This window comes from Anoplolepis gracilipes, chromosome 6 (assembly GCF_047496725.1).
Source record: "Anoplolepis gracilipes chromosome 6, ASM4749672v1, whole genome shotgun sequence".
NCBI lineage: Eukaryota > Metazoa > Arthropoda > Insecta > Hymenoptera > Formicidae > Anoplolepis > Anoplolepis gracilipes.
Window position 1 is genome coordinate 14,786,878 of NC_132975.1, and position 18,918 is coordinate 14,805,795.

At 33.6% G+C, this 18,918-nt stretch overlaps 3 protein-coding genes across 14 annotated transcripts in view; 2 read left to right on the plus strand and 1 right to left on the minus strand.

Moving 5' to 3' along the window:
* Window positions 1–159: 159 nt before the first annotated feature.
* Window positions 160–12,396, plus strand: L(2)05287 (WD repeat-containing protein l(2)05287). 2 transcript variants are annotated; one of them, XM_072893883.1, is made up of 16 exons: window positions 160–286; window positions 384–511; window positions 591–792; window positions 867–1,048; window positions 1,181–1,300; window positions 1,386–1,573; window positions 1,671–1,829; window positions 1,910–2,103; window positions 2,188–2,372; window positions 2,454–2,617; window positions 2,703–2,889; window positions 2,991–3,169; window positions 3,329–3,501; window positions 3,591–3,773; window positions 8,717–8,835; window positions 8,931–12,396. In XM_072893883.1, the coding sequence occupies exons 2-16, from the start codon at window positions 414–416 to the stop codon at window positions 9,121–9,123; spliced, it is 2,526 nt and encodes an 841-aa protein (XP_072749984.1). In that variant the 5' UTR covers window positions 160–286; window positions 384–413; the 3' UTR covers window positions 9,124–12,396. The 2 variants fall into 2 exon arrangements, with proteins under 2 accessions (XP_072749984.1, XP_072749983.1); XM_072893882.1 differs by having other exon boundaries at window positions 241–511.
* On the minus strand, window positions 6,702–10,580 carry LOC140666572 (uncharacterized kinase-like protein D1044.1). The gene has a single exon (XM_072893897.1). It carries the CDS (start codon window positions 10,578–10,580, stop codon window positions 9,294–9,296), a length of 1,287 nt encoding a protein of 428 aa, XP_072749998.1. The 3' UTR covers window positions 6,702–9,293.
* Window positions 12,397–13,879: 1,483 nt separating the features above from the next.
* Window positions 13,880–18,918, plus strand: part of Dh31-r (Diuretic hormone 31 Receptor) — a 108,464-nt gene continuing 103,425 nt past the window's right edge. For 2 of the 11 annotated variants that reach the window (XM_072893885.1, XM_072893896.1), the window contains exon 1: window positions 14,007–15,293. The gene's annotated coding sequence lies outside the window, so the exon portion shown is untranslated. Of the gene's footprint in view, window positions 13,978–14,006; window positions 15,294–15,358; window positions 15,378–18,918 lie in introns of those variants that run through there. The other 9 variants (XM_072893890.1, XM_072893889.1, XM_072893892.1 and 6 more) reach the window with 9 other exon arrangements.

Here is an 18,918-nt window from a genome sequence, read left to right on the forward strand (position 1 = left end):
TTTTTACGAGAGCGTACCAGTGCTCCATCGCTGATTGACCAATCAGAGAGTTCTATTTTGAATTGGCCAATCGGTGACGTGGACAATCAAGTTTCATTGCTCCTTTCGCTCATCTAGACAAGTATTTGTGCGACAACCAATAAAAATGCAGTATAGATTCGCGTTTGAAAATCTATTTAAATTTTCGAACGCAGACACTCTACGTCGTCGAATGAAAATTTATTCAATGATCTATATACAAAATGCCGAAATGTGGTGCGGACTGCGGACGCTGTAACTTTAAAAGGTTAGCGGAAAAGGAAAAAAAAATAATTTCCACAAATTGGAGGTACTTCCTTCAATAAAAAAAGAAAAAAAAAATATATATATTGCATCTTCAATAGGATATTCATAGATAGGTATAGGGTGGAAGAATGGATTTTGTGCACTCTGATGTGGACGATTTAATTGTGAAGAGAAAAGGCGGTGGAAGTATAATTGATCAACGTCCACTATTTTCCACCGATGGAGAGTAAGTTTATCCGTTTCTTCATGTTTTAATCGATTCATTAAATACATTAACATTGTTTAACACGAGGATATTTTTTCAGAACTTTGTATATAGTGTGGAAAAATGTCATAAGAGTGTATAGCACGCAAACGGGAGATTTCGTGCGAGAGTTTGAGTCGTCGAATTTTAGAATTGCTGGAATAATAGTACATCCAGATAATGCCAATGTTATTATCGGTTGTACAGAAAGCGGTGAGCTGGACTTCTGGAATTGTCAAAGTGGCATTATCACCAAGAAACTAGTAAGCGATTAAGCATTAAAGTTTATATAGAGAAATATTGCGGATATATAATTATACCTTTGATACTTTTGCAGCAATTACAATCTGTGACAAATAAGGCAAAAATTAAAACTTTTCACATTACAAAGTATAAAACGTTTCAAGGAAATGAGATATGTCAAGCATTAATAACTTATCTCTCCAATTGTGGGGCTAAAATATTTATACTTTTATTTGATATAGAGAATGGAACATGTATGAAATCGATATACATTTGGTGAGAAATTTTTTAACAAATTTTTTATTTTGCTTTTTATTAAATAAATTATCTAAAATAATTGCATGCATAACAATTTTCATACATAATTTATATAAAAAAGTATTTGTAATTTATCTTTTATATTTTTAGCACAAAATCACAAGAGTATTACATTGATATAATTGGAAACCATGGACAGAATTTAATAGCGCTTTTACATGATGACAATTTAGACATATTAAATCCAGCTAGAAATTTAGTAAATAAACTGTAAGATTTTTTTAACCTATTGTATAATTAAATTAATATGCATTATAGAGCAATATATCATATTTAATATATAATATAAATGTAGACACAAGACTGGCAATCCAAGTAGATTACCTACTTGTATAGCGGGACATCCAGAAGAAGAATGTGTTGCCACAGGAGATTCTAGTGGTCGTGTAGTAGTATGGAGAAGTTTATTCCAAACTAGACCATATACAGCTGTGTTTCATTGGCATACATTGCCAGTTACGGAAATAGTATTTAGTAAATCAGGTAATATATATTATTACAGATGTTAACATTTTGTTAGATATCTTTTGCGCATTATACACTAGCAAGTCAACATTACATATATTTGTTCATTTTACAGGTGGCCATATGTATACGGGTGGTGGTGAATGTGTATTAGTAAAATGGACTTTAGCAAATCCACATAACAAGTCTTTTCTTCCACGATTACCAGCGCCTATTAAACATCTCACTATTGCACCTGACAATTTATATGTAGCTGTATCGACTTTAGACAATGGTAAAGCTCTATAATTTTTTTTTATAAGTTCTAATAATAGTAAGTTTATAACAGCTGATTATACAACATGATTGTAATAGGTATTGTTATTGTAAATCCTCAAAGAAAATTGACATCAGTGATACAAAACTTTACGTGGGGCGTTGCTTCGTCATCCAAAGATTTATTTCCCGCGGGACTTATCGTCGATCCGAGGACAGGTAGCCTCGTTTTAAATAGTCGGACTGGACATGTACAATTTTACAACACTCATACAAAAAATCTATTGTATAATGTGAGTAAAATTTATTGCATGTTGAAGGTAAAAGAATATAATGATAACCAGATAATAAAAATGAGGTATTTATAAACTTTCCAGATTAATATAACTGCACAAAATTTTCTTACCCAAGAACGTGATGCGATTATTGTAAATACGGAAGTTACAAAAATAGCTCTTAATCACAATGGCACATGGATGGCAACAGTCGAAGAACGAAATGATAAAATTTCATCTATAGAAGTTAGATTAAAATTTTGGATATATAATGTAAACAAACAGATGTAAGAATGCCTTACATAAATTAGTCACTGCATTTATTCAACATAATCGCAATGTTAATATATAATTTTTTAACGTTTTAGATTTATGTTAAATACATCCATTGAATTACCTCATGAGAGCGGAGTAAATGCATTACATTTTCAACCAAATATGTCATTCGACGATGGAGAATTGTTAGCAGTCACAACTGGGAAAGATAACAAATTTAAATTATGGAATTTAGGAAAATCCTCTACTATAGAAAGTATTTTATATTTAATTGTTTAACGAAATAAGCTTCATTAAAATTAAATGTATCTCTCTACTTGATATAATTACATTTGTTGTAGGAGAGACACAACATTGGTATTGTTACGGAGTAGGAGACTATCGTAATCTAGCGACTACAGATGCTGGTTTTTCAATGGATGGTTCTTTATTAGCTATTGGTTTTTATTCTACTCTAACCATATGGATACCCGAAACTTGCGAGTTGAAATCCAGTCTTACACATTCTCAATACAACCATCCAATAACGTAAGTCAAGAGACAGTAAAATATTGTCATATCATTGATTAATATACTCTTAGCTAAATACAAAAAGTAATATTACAATTATTGTAAAATGTTTATAATAGACGAATAGAATTTGGCAAACATGAGGCCTGTCATCTTGTAGTAGTTGCATCTCAGCAACACATAACAGTTTGGAACATTTTAACTCTTGCTATAACGTGGAGTGTACCTTTGAATGTTGTGAGTCTTACGTACGATCCAAAATCCACATACATGGCAGCATTTACATCTGATAATTCATGTATGTTTCAATTGTATAAGCTTTTTTTTTATGTACTATTTGTTTCATTATTAAAAGAAAATAATTATTTTGAAAACTTTTTTTTAATCTTACAATCCATTATGTAATACATTTATATAATACATTTTTCTAATATAAAAATAATTTACTTGCTTTTAGTGTACGTGTTTACGCCACAAAGCTCGACACCCGTTTACAAGAAAACGTGCCTTATCGAGAGTACCAATTTCATATTGGCAGCTACTTTTATACCTCATCTACAGGAAAAACGCAATCCTTCGTTTGGTCAATGGCAACGAAAATCGCAATTATTCTTTTTGGATTCGAATCAAGTATGTGTCAAATTTATGTAAATAATAAATTTAGATGTACATGCTAAATTGAAAATAACTTTGTACTCTATATATTGTATTCTGTTTAGGAATTGCTCACATTGGAGCCAGAATCTGAAGCAACTATGTCTTTAGAAATCCTTTCAAATAAGGGAACCATACCACTGACTGCCTTCTCCAATTATATAGCAACTCGAATATCTTCAAACAAGGAACAGACTATTGCACAAGTTCATGAACATCTTGGCACAGCAAAAGGAATGATAGAAGAAGTAAGTGGAATTTTGAATTTTAAAATTTGTTTTACACAGAGATTTCTACAAGTGTCGTGCACACTACATGTAGAAATTTTCTAAAAATTCAGAATATACAAATTTTAATAAATAGTTTTTTAATATTATTTATATTTGAAACAGACTGCAAAATTAAAATTAGCCTAAATAGACTGTATTGTAATCAGTTTTGTCTGATTTATTGAAATATCTGTGATATCTGTAAAATTCTTACTACGTTCTTTTCATATTTATTTATTAGCGATATTCCTGCACAGCGTGATATGCTAATATTATCAATAATACAACAAAAATAGCTGTTTGTTGTTTGATAATAAAAAGAAAATTTCGTTATAATTGAGATCAAATTTACATTAAGTAAGTAAATGAACATAAGTTGCAAAATAAATTTTGCAGATTAAAATAATCTAAAGTAAATGTAGAAAAAAAAACGATATTTGTGACAAATGATATGAAGTAACAATTCGTGTAAATAAATTATTTATACATATTCTTAAAAGATAATATAAAAACTGTTTCAGTTTAATAATTTATGCATAGTTGGAATGTATAGATAAAAAAATAAGTTTTTTTTTTTTTTAATTTATACTTTGTAAAAATTCTAAAATTAGATAAGTAAAGATGAAGATTTATCAACGTAAAAAAAAAAAAAAAAAAATTAAATAATAAACAGTACGATATTATTTGTCATGATTGTCAATTGCACTTAATGCGACTTTTTTCTCAATGAAATAAAACTCTAATATAAGCTGCTTCTGTTTTCTAACATGAATTCATTTACGTATCATAATATATAGTCCAAAAATATATAATTTAGATGAACTCAAGCTTATTTAGCTTAAGGACTTGAAGTGGCATGTTCTGCGCGGCAGGACGACGAAATTTGGCGTAATACATCGCGGCTGTCAATCGTGGGTCGTATTGAATATCCATTTGTCAGTGTCTCCTTCCTAAACGATAATTCCGACAGCGACGAACAAAATCGAACTTTCTATAACGAAGACAATGCCACTGTGGAATCTGCCTCATATTCTCGATCGCCTGCAAATTGTATAGCTTAAACAGAATTATTAGGATTATTCAACAAAAAACAAAAAAAAAGAAATTACTGCAATAAGAAAAAATTTGCTAAGAATGTAAGGAAAAGAACTAAAATAGAAAAAAAAATAGAACTAAAAAAAAGTTATTTGATATAATGACAACCAATTGCACTAATCGAAATCAGGTCAAACGGCTTCTGAAAAGGTCAAGAGTCTTGACGAAAAGTCTTCCTGTTTACAAGATCACACCACCTACGGCTCAATATGATTAGATACATCGTCGCACTCTCGGGCAAATAAAGATTGGTTTAATGAGGAATGTCAACGACCAACACTTTCGACATTATCATGTACAGCCCACGTGCCCGCAATGAAGAAAAATACGAGAGTCACATTTTTTATAATTGATACTCGGTCGAGAAGAGGGAAGTCGTGAGTCATCAGCGAAACCCTCGATGATCGAAAATTGTTAAACTCAATCCGTACAATTTCCGGGCTTCAATACCAGCTCCCGTTTAATGTGATACGATATTACTACGATGCAGTACTTACTGCCTCACTATGACTAGCGGGATATCCGAAAACAGCCGCTACGAATAATATCGTTGTAAACAGGCACGACAGCAATCTCAATCCAGTCAGCTTCATCCTCGAGAAACCGGCTATTTTTCTAGCGAGCCGCTTAAGGAGATCCCGATTTCTTCCAATCTCTTTCTAACCCGGCTCTTCAAGTTCTTCTCAAACAGCCTTCTCCTTTAACAAGCAAAGATGCGAATTTTAATCCAAATTTCTTTCTCATAATTTTTCACAGAACTGTATTAACAGTAGTACCAGGCTCAACACGAACGATGAGGTCGATGAACCACCACGTTCAAAGGATATAACAATAACGATGGTTGTATACGGAAAATTATAGTCGGTAAAATCTTTTTCGATCGACTAGTCGAAAAAGACAGGAGAAAAGATCTTTCACGTGTGTCCCAACGCTCCGCGGACGACTGGCTTTCAGCAGAAGTCTCGCCATGATTTAATATAGAAACTCCCACCCTCTCACGGCGTCCTATTTGTCGTCCCTTTAGGACCACTGGACAACAGTCGCAAACTTCGCTGGAAATCCTATGCCTCTCGCGTCACAGCTGTATCGCAAACTATATCTCTATAGCTTCGGCGCGCTGTAGAGCACCTGTTCATTGTGTATTCTTATGTATAGATTTTAACGTTTTGCAACACGATGAATGTTATCAGTCGTCTTGCCTTTTCTTCGCGTGGGCGGAAAGTGGCCCGACAAATTGAACGGAGTGAGGTGGTTCGGTATTGGAAAAGGTAGATAAGGATGAATGCCGGTCGCTCGATGTAAGATACGTCGCGTCCGTGTCGAATAATTAATCCGTTTCGAAAATAAACTTGTGGAATATCTCTGCTGAGGAATTTATCGAAATTAGTTACGCGCGGGACGTAACGTGCTATTCCACTGCTATCGGACGACTCGGACGCGTTTTAAAGCCAACTTTGTCGCTATTCATCTCTGATGAAAACAAGGAATATAGGGTATTCTGTCCTGATTTCAAGTGCATGTCCTTGAATACGGTTGACCATGAACAAGTCGGATCGTGGAATTCGTTTTAATTTGTAATGCAAAAGAATGTATAGAGAAAGAGAGGACGGGTTTTACCTTAATTGAAGCATTTCGTTCGGTATTAGAGAATAATATGTATTTTACACATAACAAGATTATTATTTTATTTAGAGAAAAGTACGTCTTTTGTTTTTTTAAATAAACGATTTATTTTTATAACACATATTTATACAATACTTATAAATATATAAGTGAATTTCGAATAATCTTTTGTTTGTAATTATATAGGTATTCAGATTTGAACATTTTTATTGGCTTGGTCAACATAATTTAAAATTTTTCGACATCACGCAGAAGCTATACATCACACATTAAAAGGATTAAAATAATTTAAAAAGAGCTCAAAGCGCGCGCGCGAGAGAGAGAGAGGGATTATATGCAGATAAACATTAATCTCATTAAAAGGTATCACTCTGATTATAAATAACGTTATAAGAATAAAATTCGTATCTCATTTTTGGCATTCAAAATATTTTGCTAGCGTTGATTACAATAGGACACATTTCACATAGCGAACGATGCCGTCGCAGAATTGTCTCGGATTGCTCGCAAACGTAAAACCAGGCCAGCAGGAACAATGTCTTATCTTCTTCGAGACCGTCTCGATTGTTGCCATTGACACCTGCTAATAAAATGTCACACCGGTATAGAACGTAAAATAGAATTTAAAATTTAGATCAATCTGTCTCAATCTGATACCAGTATTTTACAAGATTTCCTTAATTTTTTTATATCTTCATTGGAATTACAAAATTTTTCTTTTATTTCCTTATTCTATTTCCATTCTAATTTTAGCGCATACAGAATGTTTCTGCGGATTTATTAGTTTAATTCATGCACACATTTCTATATGACGTCACACAAGTTTACAATTAATTATAGTTATTAAAGTATCATTTGCATCAATAGACTGTGAAAGACGTATATTTTTCCTTCCACGCTAAAAATAACATTTTTGCGCCGAAAGTAGCGTGTAGGATATCTTCTTTTCTACGTTTAACGTATTGTTAACGCGCAAATACTCTATATTAATGACCGCGTCACTACGAAAATAGAGATGTAAGGAAAGGCCAGACTTTATGCGTGCTCCTGGTAATTGTCTCGATTGTAAGAATAATAATATACACTCTCCGGTTGTTTCAGTCGTTTTTCGTGATTATTGGCGTCATTACCTTGCACTCGCGTCATCCTAAAAATGAGAAATGTAAAAATAATGTCACAGACGCATGTAATTGCCGTCGCATAAGAGATGAAATAAGAGGTGTTTACGTAGAGTCGTGATCTGCTAAAAGAGAGATACTTATAGCATTATGAGAATTTTGCAATTTACGTGAATCTTGTACTGAAAACATTTAATCATTTGAATGTTGAAAATTCTTGATGATATATAAACCTTGATGTGGTATTTTTACGCCGGGACAAGATTAAACGCAAATGCAGTTGCGAAATCATGACAAAAACTACTTATCTTTATATTTTTTCTCATCATTAAATTAAAATATATACGAATAAATTTTTTTCACATTCATACGTTTAATTATATTTTGACCGATACTTTTTCCTGAGTAAAATCTATTAAATTTTAATTTCATACAGTTTTTTTTTTTTGCAAATTTAATTGTTTGTAACTTTTGATAAAATTACAATTTTTTATACTAAACGATTAAATTTGTACTTTATTTTTTAACAAATTTTAAAAATGTTGACACAATCAGATCAATGATTTCCAAGAAAACATAAAAATTAAAAAATATGAAAAGTTTAAAAAACTTTGACAAATATTTAAATATATTCAAAATCATTTTATATAGCTAAACATTTGTTTAGAAAATTATTTAATTTTTTCTTAAAAAAAAAAAAAAAAAAATAAAAATTTTAATTTCTTAGCCATTTTCAAGTGCATTTGTTCTCTTAAAGCACGTTTTTGTCTTAGCATGATATGATACAATAATATATTCGTTTGTCGCTAAAACGTATGTTACGGAGATTATTCGTGTGGGTTGCGACAGAGACAGATCAACCTAGATCTGAAGTAGAAGATTACGGGAATTGCACAAATTTTCACTCGGAGGTGTGTCACGTTAGCCTTAAAACTAATTAGCCGATCAACTATTCGGACGGTTACTGACCTCCATTAATACATGTACATATATCTATGTGTAAAGTTTTTTTTTAACTGATCATCTTGAAACGTGTCAGATTCTATTTTGCTTATGCAACTTTAATAATTATTCCCTTTTTTTCAGTTGCTCAGCGTATCGGCTCATACTTTGCCACCGATAAAATTGCTATGCTCGTCATTCATCTTGTCATTGTCAGAGCAACAATCGTCAAGAAACCATTTAAGAAACGCCGAAAGTTCCAGGTATACATATGATTAACTCGATTACAAACTACTTATGTTATCGTACTTACAACATTTGTATGAAGCGTCACATATTAACCTTCGTATTATTTCAGAGACAGTGACGATGATTCAGCTCGAGACGATCTTTCGGATTTAAGTGATAACGAGATATCGCGAGCGACGAAACGCGCAGTCACACCGACCAACGAAGATGAGGATACGGAAGAATTGAACGTACAGCTTATCAATCACGATTGGTCCTTCCTATCCACCGTACTTCCTGATCAAGACAACATCGTCTATTGATATAAAGATCATGTTATGATGAGATAAACTGATCAATTTTCAAAACAAATGAGTTAATCCTGAATGAACAATTCTTCTCCTACTAATTGAACTACTACAAAGCGTTTGGATGAAATGGAAAGATATAGAATGTGCGTCAAGAATCAATTGTATGTATGTTACGTATTATTTTACGACGGTTTCGGTAATTGATCTAATCGCGAAGCAAGCTCGGCCATTTCAATGACAGCTTCGTTGAGCCTTCTCTCGTAGACCGGATCTTTTTTCATGATCGGGAGGATAAACTTCTTTCTATTTAGAAAACAATACTCATTGTAAGACGTCGAATCGGACATGATTTCCATGCTAATACTCTCGTCCATCAGAACTGTAGGGAAATAGAATACCGCGGTAATAACGGCGCCCAAACGTTGCTCCTCCATACCCTCGATTAATTCTGACCAGGCAGGTTTTCGGGGTGCCTTGTGAGCGTTCAGGATCTCGCATAATGTCTCGTAATAATGCCGCAACATTGCGCTCTCCCGCGCTTCTCGGAAACTCCGGTCCGCGCAGAGATACAAAATCTGCGCAACGTCGTGTGCCAAGGGAGAGTATCTCAATAGCTGATAATCCACTAACAAACAGTTGGGAGATACGTCATTATTGAACATAAGATTGTTGCCCCAGAGATCTCCGTGACTAACCACGTTCATCTTTGTGCACGACGGCTCTAAACTGTCATATATTCGTTTGCAAACCGCGTGTATCAGATGAGGATCGTATCCATAACGCTCGGCTATGATCGCGGCCACATCTTCGCCCTGCTTCAACCACTCTTGCGTCTGCCCATCACGAGTAAAAGCTTTCTCCGTGAAAGTGTCAGGATATAATTGATTGAAGGGTATGCCAAGACGCGCCTCCGCCAACAAAGAGGCGGCGTGCAACCGCGCGATAGCGCTTAAACCCGCGCGCATCAGCGTCTCGTCGAAGAGCTTGTTTCGCGTCGAATAACTCTTGTTGCCCAACTCTTCGAAGACTATCAAGTTGTCCTTCACCTTGTAGCACATTGGTGCCCATGGCTTTCCATGGTATCCCTCGCGAAGCAGCGGCAATATGACATCGTAAAATTTGATCTCCTTCTCGAAGACGCCTTTGTTTATCACGTAATCGGCTTGTTCGGGCACTTCGTAAGGTACAGCCTTGAGAAAAAGCGAGAAAGCGACGGTTTCCTCTTTCTTTGTCGAAGCTACTATGTTGAGACGATAATGAGAACCGAGATATCCCATCTTGCCATCGGAATACGGTCGAATGACGTATTCCATCACAGTGACATCGTCCTTTAATACGCGTTTCGTTATTTCTTTCACTTCTTCAAACGAGAGCAATTTGTAAATGCCATTATTACTCTTAATATCAACGTCGTCAGTAATAGTCTTCGTTTCAAGACACGGTTTTATTTCTACAGCGATATTAGACATTCTTTTTCCGTAAACTATCACCGTACGCAGTCAAATAAAAATAACAGGCTGAGAAAATTCCTTCGTCTTTATATCCGCGGTATATTTGCCGACAATACATAACATCATAAATTTATTAACTTCATTCGTCGCAACATAGCATATTTCTATCAAAGTATTTTTGCGAAAAGTTATTATATATGTACATACGATGCTGTAATGCCGTGAAGCTTTCGCGAGACTTGTGAATATTTGCAAAATGATTCAACCTCATATCTCACATGTCCCTCAAAGGTGACTAAAAGACGAATTAAAGACGTCTCCTCAGTAGAACAGAAAGTCACGATAATATTAGAGTAACGTCAAATGACGTCAATATGATTACAAAAACTCACTTTTTGATTATTTTTTTTTGTCATTTTGACATTATTGTGACTTTCTATTCTATCTGAGCTTATTATCTTTTAGATGTCTTTTGGTCTTCTGTTAGAATTATGGGAAGTCTCTGAGAGACTCGCACAAAAATCGTTCGCCTTGTTATATGTTTTTAATTGTAATATACAAACGCAAGATTGATCGTAAATATTTATAAGATTTTATCACAGTTAACAAATATAGTTAATACAATATCTTAAAGAAGCTGAGAATGCTGGCTCCTGTGAAAAGACCGAAGACATTCCTGATAAAAACAAAAAGAGGCGGCATTATTGCCTATATAACATTTATTAATTTGTCAATACATATTAATGTATAGATAGCAGATACGCATATGTAAAAGGCAATTTCGCATAGTTTTATAGTATCATATTTTTACAATGACATTTTAAAAAAATGTTAAACATGGATAAAATCCTTTTATAATCGCACTAAATCTTGCGCTGTCAACTCTGATAAGATATCAATGTCAGTGTAAAAACGTCAGAATTTGAAAAGTTTCCTTATTAAATATTTGTTATACTATTGACATCAGACAAACGTATAAAATATATATATATAATGTACAAAAATATAATAAAAACTATGCTCTAATTTTTATTTATTATAGCTAATAAATAAAAAATGATACATCTCTGATATCTTAATGTATAGGTGAATGTGAGTATCTTAAAGTGCAACCTATTATTAAAATATCACTCGACACTTTATTTCAATAGGCAGGAATAAAATTAAAAAGCTTAAGATATAATTTAATGTATTAAATACAATATTAGTTGTATTGACAATAAATATGAATATATGAGCCATAAAAAAATGGCTTTAAAAGAATTTTAAAGTATAATGATAATTTATTATTTACTAGATATAATAAATAAAAATTAGAGCACAGTTTTTGTTATATTTTTGCACGTTATATAGTTTTTATACGTTTTTTAAGTATGTACATACGAGTAATATACATGTATATATTAATAATTTAATTACCTTCATCATTCAATTTTTTATTATAATATATAATTAATTAAATAATTATTAATATAATTTATTGCATATTATATATGTCCATAAATTATGTAATAAGCGAGTTATAAATTATTAATCTGTAATTAATAATTCGTGGAATAGAACAAGTTTTTAAATTCGTCTCAAGAACTTCCCATCGACAAAGAATAATGCATTATATTAGCAGTCGATAATATCAATAGCATTCAGTAATGTTAGTAGCAATCGGCAATGTAGCATACTTCTAAAAAAAAATTACCTACAGTGTCTCGATAGTCAACACGTGCGTACGCATCACATGTATTTTATTTGTAATTAATGGTACGTATACTTGCGGTCGCGAATTGGTTTAATTAACCGATTTACTTCACAAATACACGGACAAAATGTTTGCTTATCTGCCACTTTATTGATTTGACCTCAGCTTCGCTTGATATTTCGAGATGATTCCGGATATTAACGTTTGTGTGTATACACATTAAATTTGTACAATAGATAGTTAACTATTAATAATTATTAATAATTATTAATAAATTATTATTTGTACGCTTTTTCAGTTCACAAACTCAATATGTATCCTATGCGAGCGATACATGTAGACGAACAGAATAATGTAAGTAATTTTGGCGACGTTATTTTACGCATATAAAAATCGATTGTTATTTTATATTTACGTAATAATATAATTATAAGATTTTTTGTCCTTCCTGAATCTTTATAGTTTTATAGAAAAAATGATTCGGTTTTATATATATCGTCATATACGTTTGGTAACACTTTTGCTTCGGATTACGCTAAAAAATTATATCGTCGCAATTATATTTTTCTGCAAAACATATTGAACGTTTTAAAACGCGCGATTTCTGAAAAGAATCTTGAGATATTACATCCTTTTAATGGACTAGATGTAAGAGAATTCAAGAGAGAAAATATGACTGAGAAAAACAAAACTTTAATGTATCTTGCAGTTCTTCTTTTCTTTATATAACTACTCTATTGTGTGTTCCTTTTAGGTACATTTTCTATACCTTCTTTTCTTTATAAAGTGTAAATGCAGCAAGGTTTTTTGAAAAATATTCTTTTCTTATTAAGAGAAATGCGACTTGAACGGTAAAATAAAGTAAGAGGAAAAATCCTATCAAAATATCAACATATCGAAAACGTGTATTTATTTAGAGATCTTATTTAATGATAGATAAATGTTCTCAAAGAAATTATCAAATATCGATATTTAGTACTACTACTATAAACTACGATATATCGTTACAAAAAACAAAAGTATTTATAATATAAATTCTCACAAAGTAATCATCACATTTTTCTGCAAGATTAATTTTTTCAGCAAAATTAATTTGTCACGAAAGTGACCACTGCATTTTTCTCAAATATTTCTACTGATATTATACAATATCCGAAAATTCCAAACATTCTGCACCACTAATAAAAATCTAATTAAACAAGGTAACGTGAGTAAAATTAATAATATCTGTGTCAATCAAGATACAAATTAATTGTCAAAGTTTTCGCGCGTTTTTTTATCACATGAAGCTTGTGGTCCGAAATGCGCTCACAATGCGCTGACAATCTAACGATAAGTATAACATACATAACGTTCACTATACGTAGATTTTCAGCACTGTAAGCGCATTTTGGATCGCAGCCAAAATTTCGCGTATAGTTCAGCCGTCATGTCGCGAAGAAATTAAAATCGAATTAAATTTACGGGATGAGTGAAAAGGAAGGAGAAAAGAATGATAAGCCTGTGGGGCTGTTTTTATTTGGCGATTGCTGGGGACGTCGTCGTCATCGTCACCGTCATCGTCATCGTCGTCGTCGTCGTCGGCGGGGGGCTGTCTATTCATTGCCGCCAGTTTCTCGGCGGCGCGCGCACTTCGAGTTGACGTTTGGTTCGCGCCCGCTCGAGCAGGAGTTTAGTAGCAGCTGCGCGTCCGCGTGTTTCGCCGAACTCTTCAAGCAGGTATTGCGAGTACTCCAACTTTTTTTTTTTTTTTTTTTTCGTCTCGTCCATTATTGTCTTAATCGTGGTTTGCCGCCGGCGCGCGAGATCCGCGGCGGCCGATATCGCTTCGTAATTTCCGCGCGATAAGAAGGGGGCGCGCGCCCTCTGAACTTCACCGCGCGAGGGGGACGAGTCGCGCCAAAAGAGTGTCGGGACTGTCGAAAGGGCAGTCGCGTCGCGATAACGCGGCTCCGAGGATACCGTTCGACGCCGGTCTCGGGAAGCGGAGCACTAGAAAAGCGCGGGATAAGACGCGGGATATCTCGTGAGCGGCGAGATTCGGTTTCTACCGTGTATATCACGGATCGCGGATCAAGATGGAACGCCGTTTAATCGAGAGGTGATCCTTTCCTTCAAAGATAACATTTTCATCGAGAGAAAAATCGTATAATTTTTCAATCTTCAAATCTTATTACGTCTCGACAACTTTTGGCATTTTTATTATTCGTTTATACTTTGACATTTATTTTAATAACCGCCGTGGACACATATGTTATTATAGATATGATTTTATTTTCATTTTGATGAGTAGGCAATCCTGAGCTTTCCACCGCGCAAATGCGTCAATTTCTTTTCGCAGTTATCACACGACGCCGGCAATTAACACCTATGATTTAATAGTAGCAGCAATAGTAGCACCGATTTCCCGCGTCGGAAAGTGTAGTCAAGACAAGTGTTTCGTTCATAAAACAACCGATCGTCTCCCGTGTAGACACAGGACATTACGCGCTTACGAGAAGCATTCTAAAGTAAATACCACGTAAATTAGTTAAACGGTTAGAGAGTTTACACGGAGGGGTCACCTCTCTCTCTCTCTCTCTCTCTCTCTCTCTCTATCTCTCTCTCTCGCGAATGTCTCCCGGCAATAATTAAAGTTTCTCGTAAAGTGCTTCGTTAGGCTCAAGTATACTTCCTCGCAAAGTTTATAGAGGAGCTTGTGGAATAATCGCGCGGTGGTCGCGTCAGCTGATATAACCGAAGAAAGTGCGAGGATCGATCCATCGATCGACGAGGTAAAAACGCGGGAAAATCGGCGTCCCGGTCCCGATGACCGCGGCTGCGCGCGATCCGGGACGGCGATCGGCACGCGAGAAGGACTTCTTCGGGCCGTCAAGCCGATCGTCATATTTACGATCCCCGGCCCCGGTGCGCATTCGGTGGCGATAAGAGACACGCCCCACGATTAGCCCGTCATCGACGGCATCCGCAGGAAGGAACGTTTGTTTTCCAAGAGAGATCATCGCGGCTACACCTAGAGCCCGAGCACGTCCCTGGTGAGTACCACGTCCTTGTTGTCTAGATGAAATTATTCAAATGAAGAAGCCGCACACGGTGTGGACAATTACCGTGCGAATACCGTACGTATACGTACGTACGTTCCGGTAATCAACGAACGCTCAAAAAAATAATCTTGCAACTTGAACAAAAACTTAACAGGATAAAAATGAATGTTGGATATATCTGTCTAATGAGTTTATTGCAATAGAGGATAGAGAACAGAAAATTGAAAAAACTTTATAATATCTCATTAAAGTATTTAGAATAAAATATGCGTAATATGTATAAAGGTTTTATTTATACTCAATTTCTTATCTACACTCAAAAAAATGATCTTGCAACTTGAACAAAAATTAATTGTAGCTGTAAAAAATTAACTGAAACAGATAAATTATTAGCAAATACTATGTGATACTGCGTATATTTTGCACTTAATTAATTTCAATGGCAGAGACAGAATTTATATCTGTACTATTAGTGTCATTTAGACGGGAAATTTTTCTGCGATGCCTATCTTTAAGGCCTTATTATCAAGAACAATTATATTTGTGATTAATACAATATTTGACACAATGGGGTCTAAATTTTCTAGAGGTATTGCTGCTATAAATTCTATACGTGACAAACAATATTCCAACAGGTACAAAAAGTAGCGATAAATTTTAATTGAGACATCTAGAAATCTATCTACGTCAGCAAAATATTTTTTTGAGTGAAGATTATTATTCGCAACTTGCCGTATTTATCGGATCACGCGCGTGCTAATCTCGTAATAGTTTTTCTTTTTTCTTTAAACTAACGGAAATGAATGGCTAGTAGACGTGCTCGAGAAAAACGCTTGTGTTTGTAAGACGCTTACGTAAGACTAGTGATCCTCTGTGTGCTCAAGATGAGAGGAATCTTAATAATAATTCTTTGCTTAAATTCTGGAAAACTAGATGATATTTCACGATACTTTTTTTTTTTTTTTTTGTAATACGTTTGCTCATACAAAGCTAGTTGAGGTTTATTGGATTCTCTTTTCGTGCATCGTGTAAGAGCTCCGTAATTTTTTTTCTTTATTGTTAGAGTCAAACTTGAGATATTACATTTGGCTTAGTTAATCTAATTGTAAGCCAATTATTGTACTGAAAATTGTGTACTGAGATTTCAATCTTCGATAAAGAAAGAAAACATTTTCAAGTTTTTTTCCCAATAATTTATATAATGAAGATTCTACAAGAAATAATGATATCAAAGTTTTGCTTAACTAGATCAGTTAAGAATTAATACAAGTTCTTGGAAAGCTTGCATCTGTTATATAATGCGCAAATGTATGCGTGTATGTGTGTGTGTGTGTGTGTGTGTGTGTGTGTGTGAGTTGTGTTTACTTATTGTTAGATTTTCTTTAGAACAGAAACTCGATCTAACAATAAGAAGCAACTGACTCTTGAAAGTGTATAAGACGATACTGATAGCATGAGCTATAAATGCATTAGAGAGTAATCATAATACAGTATAATTATAACAAGATAATATGTATTAAAATCTTTAAAGAGATTTGAATTCTCTAACACCTATATCTTTATATATTTTTCACAAGTATTTAACGTTGTTAAATATAATGATCTGCTCTAATTTGACATTTTATCCGTATAATAAATATAAAAAATTGTTTATAATATTATAAAATAAATATAATGAAACTTCTAATTCGACATTTTATCCGTATAATAAATATAAAAAATTGTTTATAATATTATAAAATAAATAAAATGAAAGTTCGTAATGATTTATTAAATATGTAAAAATACGTAAAAATAGATAGAAGCTACATATTTTAAATGTATTTTCTACAAATATTGTTCATTAAAATATTGCAAAATGGTATCAGTTTCTTCAAATTTAACGTCGTCGTAGAAAATATTTTTGGATATATACTTAGATGATTTGTATGTTTTTACTTTAGTCGACGTCAATTGTTATAAGATTTGGAGCCAAAAGTTCGCATGTTTTTACACGATAAGAATAAGCTTGCCTTACAAACATGAATCATGACTTAAGACATCAGTCTAATCCATTTAACGCTAAATTTAGGCTCTCTCGATTCAACGATGCAATATTGCTCACTAAGAGATGCGATCTTTATGTGAGAAATAAAATTTCGAGTCACAGATGGCCGCGCGTTTAGTGAATTACGATTGTAATTCGTATAATGTCATACTGATTAGTAGTTCATTTAACGCTCATATGTGGTCATGCATTTCATCAAAGTACCATTTGTGTAAAATCGCATTCTAGTAATATATGACTGAGATAGTTTCTAAATGTTACCTTTGTGGATTTAATTGTCGAAAATGCACTCTGCGACATTCCGTATTATATTTCGAGAGTGAAATACGCTTTCTTTTTTAAATAATTCCTTGAAAAAAATGGTGAAATAGAAAAAAAAAATGTTTCGTTAATGGACTCTCCGTTAATTTTTAAATGGCCCATTAATGGACTCTCTCTTAATTTTTGAAACAAAAAAAATTAATTTAAAACTCTTTGATTCCTTTTTTTAATTCTAATGGATTTTCTCTTTTTCAATTTTTCTAAAATAAAATTACATGACTAATCTCTTTAATAAGATTACAATATACATTGGAATAAATTGATTTAATTTTCACATAATTTTGCACTTTGTTTCTAACAAGAAATTAATTGAGAAAGGGTGATATTTAATCATTCGCGATGAATATAAAGTGATGTGAGCAGATAGAAAATAACTCAAACGTTTTCAATCTAATTCATCATTTCGACGATTCGAATTCAATTTCACAGAATGAATTCCTATTCGCGAGTTTCCTGTTCCAATTAATTACGTTCGTTAGGTATATACACCGGTTTCTCCATCTTGCAGAGAAGTAGCATTCTGGTAAGACTCTTGCAAATATATACACAACGTTTTAACTATATAGATAACTTTATTTCGCAGTGAAGAAAGAATTCGGGGCTATTCAAACTTAACGAATAATGTGTTTGATATTTTTTTTACACGCTCTATATGTATATTTTGCCCTACTTTTTTCTTTACACTTCCCTCAAATAGTGTCTCTTTTCCTTTCCTCTCCAAGGGCTCGGATATACGCTTGTCTTATTTTATAGATGCGAGATGACATGTCTGGTTAGAAAGCGCAAGAAAAATCCACCTCTACTATATTTCAAGCAATTTTCTCGGAAAGAAAATTCCCGAGCGATTCTATTTGTATTTAGATCACACAACTGCATCGTACAATACACGCGTATCACGAGGGTGGTTGCAACATTTTCGTCTAATTTACGATGTAGTTAGGTGCCCGAGAAACACTACGCCCAGCATCTTAACTCGATAAATTTGTCTAACGATGGACTGTCGTCGAGAGTTATCAAAGCCGTTAACAGTGCGCCGACCATGATTACCGAAACTGCAATAAAATCGTACATATTTTTCGTCCGCTTCGACGGTTCCCTCTATTTTCTATCGGCGCAGAACAATTATTATTTTTTAATTCACAATTCATGGCCATATATGACATCACGATTAAATCAAGAATGGAATTTCAATTTATTTTATCGTTGTCAAATATACGTTAACATCGATCAAAAAATTATTTTACTAAC

Coding starts and splice junctions, on each gene's coding strand:
- LOC140666572 (XM_072893897.1), bottom strand. CDS start 10,580: ATGTCTAATATCGCTGTAGAAATAAAACCGTGTCTTGAAACGAAGACT.